This window comes from Eucalyptus grandis, chromosome 10, assembly GCF_016545825.1.
Source record: "Eucalyptus grandis isolate ANBG69807.140 chromosome 10, ASM1654582v1, whole genome shotgun sequence".
Classification (NCBI taxonomy): Eukaryota; Viridiplantae; Streptophyta; class Magnoliopsida; order Myrtales; family Myrtaceae; genus Eucalyptus; species Eucalyptus grandis.
This window is the reverse complement of record NC_052621.1, coordinates 18,515,707-18,519,133: the sequence shown is the minus strand read 5'-3', so window position 1 is coordinate 18,519,133 and position 3,427 is coordinate 18,515,707. Positions and strand designations below refer to the sequence as shown.

General features: G+C 41.4%; 1 protein-coding gene across 1 annotated transcript; it reads right to left on the bottom strand.

Annotated features, from left to right (window-relative positions):
- Positions 1-563: 563 nt before the first annotated feature.
- LOC104423686 (receptor protein kinase-like protein ZAR1) lies at positions 564-1,517 on the bottom strand. Its single transcript, XM_010036146.2, has one exon. It carries the CDS (start codon positions 1,515-1,517, stop codon positions 564-566), a length of 954 nt encoding a protein of 317 aa, XP_010034448.2.
- Positions 1,518-3,427: the final 1,910 nt, after the last annotated feature.

The following is a 3,427-nucleotide window of genomic DNA, read 5'->3' as shown; positions in this document are numbered from 1 at the left end:
TCTTAGTGAAATTCAACCGGTGGGCTGTCGGTACGGAAGAGTGGACATAGGCTTGGATTAAGCCGAACCACTATAAACCTTATGTTTTTATTATCTTCCCTAAGCTCTTTTACTTTGATCGTAACTCTATTTGATTATTAGAGCCTAATTTCATTTTCATAATCTATTGAATTGGTTTAAAAGTAAAATTATTATTTTTACTCTGCAAAATTTGTTTTCGCACATATTTACCCCATCTAGGTGCTAATACTAGCTTTAACAAGTGCTACCTATTGACCAGCGCTAGTCATTGGAAAGCCGACTCTGCTCATGAATTTTCGCATTCTCGCTGGGTGAGATTCGATTTCACTTTTCTCTTTATTATTGTAATGACAAGTGTATTGTTGTTGTAATCCAAGATAGTTATCTCGATTAAATGTTGTGTAACCTCTGGTTGGACTAGGGAAGGCCTGCCCATTGTAGCCCAGCTTTGCAAGGTGAAAAGTTTTGGGCGAGCTTGCTCTGGATGGAGATTTGGAGGGTACACGTTTCGTTGAATCAAGTATCAACTTTTATGCAAACATCTAATTATAATTCCGATTGATGAAAAGAAAACAGAGCTCCACAACTATCATAATTAAAGTCCCGTTGATTCTTGGTGCCTGTCCATTTCTGCCACTAGGAATGTCAGGTGGACACATCGACTCGAGCGGCGCTCCGCAGAGCAGAGGATTACCGACGAAAGCAGTCGGCCCTGCATCGAGTAGAGCACCATTTTGCGGTATTGGTCCGCTGAGATTGTTGTGGCTGAAATCAATGTAGACAGTCTCAGGGAGGTTTCCTAGGTTTGCTGGGATCAGGCCACTGAACAAGTTATTTGACAAATTTAGAGTCCCTTGCAAGCTCGACAAGTTCCCCATATCACTGGGGATGGAACCAGTGAACTTGTTGAATGAAAGATTGAGATGTTTAAGACGAGTTAATCTAGTCCCGAACCCATCAGGCAGGGATCCTGAGAACCCATTCCGGCTCAAATCGAGCACTTTAAGTTGCCCACACCAAAGTAATGATGCCGGGACCGAACTGTTGAATGAATTCCCGGAAAAATCCAAGGTCTGAAGTGAACCGAGCTTTCCAAGTTCTTCAGGAATCATCCCGGAGAAAGAGTTCCCTGAGAGCACCAGGCTTTGTAACCCATTCAAATCAAAGAGCGTGACAGGTAGGCTTCCCGAGAGGTTGTTGTTCCTGAGAAAGATATGCCGGAGCACCGATAGGTTTCCAAAGATTGGAGGAAGGAAGCCAGTGAGATTCTTATTCGAAAGGCTGAGAGAAACGACTCTGTCTCTTATGCATTTGACTCCTCTCCACTTGCACGGAGTTTCGTCGGACAAGCTCCAATTTTTTAGGAACCTGCTGGGGTCCTCACGGATGGACCGTTTCAAGGACCAGAGCGCGATGCCTTCATTGTTCAGAGATTGCACCGGCATGTAAAAGAGGTTGGTCATTAGAAGGATCACCAGGCTACAGAAGAGCGCCATCTTATCCAAAAGGACACTGAGAGATGATGATCGGTTATCAAAAAACTGAAAAGGGTGATTCAAAGGGCAATGAAACTTATGAACTGGGACTTTTGCAGAACTTTAAAAGCTTCGTAGTGTGGAGGACCGTTGACAAGCAAACGTGTCCAAGGATGCGAGACCTAAGAAACTTGCAGTCTCTTCCTTTGCCTTGTCGTGGGTTTAACGGAGGAAACGTCGCTTTCAGTGATTATTTCTGGGGACGAGAGTAAATGAAAAAAGGAAGAGATTGGTTAACGTAATACTATAAAAAGTTAACTGCATGAACCCATGAGACACTCATTCAATGAACGGAAACTCGAGTGCTGGAGTTAGATTTCAACTTCAGAACCGACAGCTAGAGGCACGTCGTGCTTCCCCTTTTAGGTCCCAAAGGTCAATTTTTGTCCCCCACCAATTTACGCTTAGGTTCTTTTCTAATAAGGGAACTGAAGTCTCTAGGCACGACTTTGCCATTAGCCCTCATCTTCACTGGATTTCCAGTCGTACACGGCCTACGTAAAGAAAAGAAGATGATTTAGATTTCTTGCATGCATGGGGTGCATCATCCTAAATTAAAAATGACGGTTAACATGTCATCCATCGAATAAAATCTGTTCAAAAATTTACCTATTTTTGCAACACATCTAAATTAACTCTTTTTATGTATTGTTCACTTTGATCTATCTCATACCGAGACTTATAGTTTTGTCTTTTGAAATATAAGTTGACACTTTTCCAGAGGTCATCCATCTCGATAACCTCTTAAAAATTAATTCCAAGTTCAAGTACATATTCCAAAAATGCGCTTCCCTGATTAATGCACAATTCAGTTCATTCCTGCATTTTTTGCCATTTTAGGAGCCTATTAGGAGCCACCCTTTGTCCAAGTCTTCTGGCCCCGTCAACACTCATCGCTTTCGTCAAATCAAGTAATTTATATTTATTTTTTCATAGACTGGGAATCTATATTCAAAACTTTAGGGACCATAGTCAAGATTCCATATGATGGTCTGCCTTGTCGAGGGGTCCTTCAATCTGTAGGCGTGATTGGCGGCCTTAATTGTGGCCAACTCTGTGTGTGTGTGTGTGTGTGTGTGTGTGTGTGTGTGTGGTGAGCGGGAGGGCGGCGGTGTGGAAACATTCAAGAAGAAGTTGGCAAGGACCGTTTGACTATCATTCGGCCTCCACTTGCAATCAGACAAGTTTGCCTTCTCTGCTTCTTGCATGAAAGTCGAAGATCAAAACGACACGCGGACGATTTTGACAAGTCGACTTTCACGCAACGGCGGTCGACTTTGAGTCAGCGGAAGTCTTGAGAATGCGCAAAAAGTGGGGTTTTCATTCGGATTGACCAGAGATAGCAAGAACTCATATGGCCATATAGGAAAATTCGACCTTTGTTTTGTTAAGGATGATATTAGATATATAAAAATTAATTTCAATTAACGAATGGAGAGATATGTATGTTTAGTATATATGACAATGGGGGAGTACATGGCTATATGTAGGCTTTAGAGAAACCTATCTATGGTTAAGATATATTTAGTGCATCATATTCAGTGATAATATTAAATTATTAGCCTAAGTAAATCGGTATCAATTATAGATATTGCACAATTGGTAGAGATTACGAATATCTCTAACATTTCCCTCAACGTCGAGAGGGAGGGAAAACGTCAACTTAAGTCGAGAGAGAGAGAGGGTGCGAAGGGAATAAGATGAAGCAGAAAAACAAGAGGAAACCGAAACCCAAATAGATATTTTAAAATCTATCTAGCAAAAGAATTATAAATAAAAGGAACTGAAATAAAAAAAAAAAAAAAAAAAAAAAGAGAAGAGGGTGCGAAGGGAATAAGGTGAAGCAGAAAAACAAGAGGAAACCGAAACCC